Consider the following 3,402-nt stretch of genomic DNA (forward strand, 5'->3'; position numbering starts at 1 on the left):
TTAATTATGTTAAAGACACTCCAATTCGAAAGTGCACCACGCCATTATTGGGGTTTACATGCACATTCACTAACTAAGTTCTAATTAAATTAATTAATTGCAACATCATAATAAAGTAATACACCACCTTTTAGTGTACGTGGCATGCCCATATCTAATTAAGCCATATATACAGCACAAACGTAATTTGGTAGTGGATGGGTGATCGACTCTCCCACTCTGTAGATTTACATAGACAGACCTAGTTTTGGCAAAAACAAACGGAACCTGTGGGTTTTGCATTCCAAAGCAGACAGAGGCAAAACCATGGGCAGTTTTCTGCTGTCTTCTGCACAAACAAAACCTGCCAGACCAAAACTGGCTGCTCCGCCCTCTCTATATAGCTCATACCGCTTCTCCATTGAATCTCTGTCACACAATCTAGTCCACCAACACCAGCACCAGCACCAGCACCAGCACCAACCCCAACACCAAACCTCTCTCCCTTCTCTCACCTCTCTCTCTCTCTCTCTCTCTCTCTCTCTCTCTCTACATTATCTTCTGCTTCTGCCACACATTTCTGCAAAAAGCTGACCAATTACTCTCATTCTTTTCCATCCGTGGAGGTGCCTCTGGACATGTTGATGTAACAAGTCGGTTGCAATCTCTCAGTTTCTGGTACTTTTGGGCTGTTTTATTTTCTGGGGTTTTGTCCAAATTTCATTTCATTTATTGCGTATTTTCATTTTTCTTTTTTGTTTCTGAGTTTTGTTCAGTGCATGTATCCTTATAAAATCGTTGGATTGAGAGATAAATTTAGTATTTGGGTTTTTGGGTTTTATCTCAAAGTTTTGTTCTTTTGTGAAATTGGTAGAATAAGAGCAGTTTTGTAAGAGTTTGGGATGGAAGCCAATGGGTTGTTTTCTGGAATGCTTGGCCTGGAAATGCCTTTGCACCAAAACCCTCACCACCTTATGCACCAACCCCAAATGGTTGCCTATGCCCCCCACCATGACCCCGACAACCACCAAAACCCTCACCAATCTGTGAAACAGAGGCACCCATTTGCCCCCAAACCCAAACAAATTGCCCTCAGTGATGATGACGAACCCGGTTTCGGTGCTGATGACAACAGCAATGGGGATAACAAGAAGAAGATATCGCCATGGCAGAGAATGAAGTGGACCGACACCATGGTGAGGCTCCTGATCATGGCTGTGTTTTACATTGGTGACGAGGCTTCTGATGGCCCTGATCCTACAGGCAAGAAGAAGCCTGCTGGTGGGTTGCTGCAGAAGAAAGGGAAGTGGAAATCGGTGTCCCGAGCTATGATGGAGAAGGGTTTCTACGTGTCGCCACAGCAATGTGAGGACAAGTTCAATGATTTGAATAAGAGGTATAAGAGGGTTAATGATATTCTTGGAAAGGGGACAGCTTGCCGGGTTGTGGAGAATCAGGGCTTGTTGGAAAAGATGGATTTGGCACCAAAGATGAAGGAAGAAGTTCGTAAATTGCTGAATTCGAAGCACCTGTTTTTCAGAGAAATGTGTGCTTATCATAATAGTTGTGGTCATGAAACTGTTGGTGGTCGGTCTAATGGCGCGCATAACTCCCCGCCAGAGGTGGCCACAGAGCCGTCTGAGATCCCAGTGTGGCCGCAGCCGCACGAGCAGCTCCAGCAGCAGAGATGCTTTCATTCATCAGAAAATGCTCAAGCGGTTGCCAATTCAGGAAGGTCAGAGACCAAGGGATCCAAGGTAATAAAAGGAGGAAGTGGCTGCGAGGACGAAGATGAAGACTTCGAGGATGATGATTCGGATGACGAGGTGGTTGGACGTGGTTCTAGAGGTCACATTGGGCATGGAAATCACGAAGACAACGATGACAACGATGAAAGAGCTCCCCAGAAAGTGCCGAGAAAGGAAGGCTGTTTTTCGGGGTCATCCTCATCCACCCATTTAATGCAGCAATTGGGCTGTGAGGTGAGGGTTGTGCTGCAAGATGTGTCAAAGACCCCGTGGGAGAAGAAGCAGTGGTTGAAAACAAGGATAATAAAATTGCAGGAACAGCAAGTGAGCTACCAACACCGAGCTTTCGAGCTCGAGAAGCAGAGGCTCAAGTGGATCAAGTACAGTGGGAAGAAGGAAAGGTACATGGAGAGACGCAAGCTTGAGAACGAGAGAAGGCGGCTTGAGAACGAGAGGTTGTTGTTGGTCGTCCGCGGGAAGGAGTTTGATTTGCTGGAGCTTCATCACCAGCAGCAGCAACAGAATTCTTCAAACAAAAGAAGTGATCCATCTTCCCTCACTGGATAGCTGTAAATTTTATAGGTTGGGATCAGGTGGATGATATTCTCATTTTTGTTCTCAAGTTTTTTTTATTTTGTTTTATTTTGTTTTTATTTTGTTTTTATCTATTTTAGATACCGGGGGTTATTTTTATTTTCTTTTCAAACAATATATTTTATTAGATTAGATGTTAGATTAGCAGCCGACGGAGTTTGAACTCTAGTCATTGTGGATGCAAATTTTCATCATCTTCTCTTTTGACGAAAATGCACCTGCAAAATAATAACACATAAAATTAAGGTCAAAAGCCTCATGTGGCCACGATGAATGGGGGGTTTTGGCCTCCGATGCCAAAGTTAGAATTCTGAAGAAAAAAAGTGTTAAGAAGTTTGTGGATAGCAAAATGACCTAGCTTTTTAGTGAGATAACAGGGCTATTTATATAGGAGTAGCTGGCCCTATTTGGAGAATAGTGTCCAGTCATTTATGGAGGAATGGCCGGCCTTATTTGGAGAATAGGTCCGGCCATATATGATGTATTTGAAGAATAATTGTGAGATATATATATTATGTAAAATAATATATTGCAATTAATATGGTAATTAATCCCAAATTAAATAGGAAGTTTTGGGAGTTACCTTTTGAATAAGGATTTAATTATGAATGATTAGAGGGATTTGAATAAATATCATTTTGATCACCTTTGACTCTTTCTTTACTGAGCTTTTATTGTCTGTTGCATACGCGTGGGAATCCCGGTGTGCCTCAAGGTTAATTTTATCATTTTCATCTAAAAATCCGCGTGTCACCTCCATAATTTTCTTGATTATTTTTTGCTACACAAATGCCACCACACCTATTAGGCTGCTCGCAGGAAATGGCAGTAGGTGTAGAGATCTTTAACTTTGATGCAAATCCCCACTTGGACTTGGAATTAGATTCTTCCAGAAAAGGGAAATAAATCGTCACCAAAGCCTATTTAAGCCTACCTTAAGTAAGGGATTAAATCAACTTCGAATGACAATTATTTGTCCCTACAAAAAAGAGAGAAAGCTAGAGGATATTCGTTTCCCTTCCCCTAGCATTCTTCTTCGCTTGCTTGTGCAAAGAACCATCTTCCGTTGATTTCTTTGTTT

General features: G+C 42.2%; 1 protein-coding gene across 1 annotated transcript; it reads left to right on the forward strand.

The window, feature by feature from the left end:
• Nucleotides 1–239: 239 nt before the first annotated feature.
• On the forward strand, nt 240–2,489 carry LOC126592050 (uncharacterized). The gene is made up of 2 exons (XM_050257808.1): nt 240–657; nt 854–2,489. Exon 2 carries the CDS (start codon nt 882–884, stop codon nt 2,292–2,294), a length of 1,413 nt encoding a protein of 470 aa, XP_050113765.1. The 5' UTR covers nt 240–657; nt 854–881; the 3' UTR covers nt 2,295–2,489.
• Nucleotides 2,490–3,402: the final 913 nt, after the last annotated feature.

The sequence above is a fragment of the Malus sylvestris genome, chromosome 12 (assembly GCF_916048215.2).
Source record: "Malus sylvestris chromosome 12, drMalSylv7.2, whole genome shotgun sequence".
In the NCBI taxonomy this organism is placed as follows: domain Eukaryota; kingdom Viridiplantae; phylum Streptophyta; class Magnoliopsida; order Rosales; family Rosaceae; genus Malus; species Malus sylvestris.

Coding starts and splice junctions, on each gene's coding strand:
- LOC126592050 (XM_050257808.1), top strand. CDS start 882: ATGGAAGCCAATGGGTTGTTTTCTGGAATGCTTGGCCTGGAAATGCCT.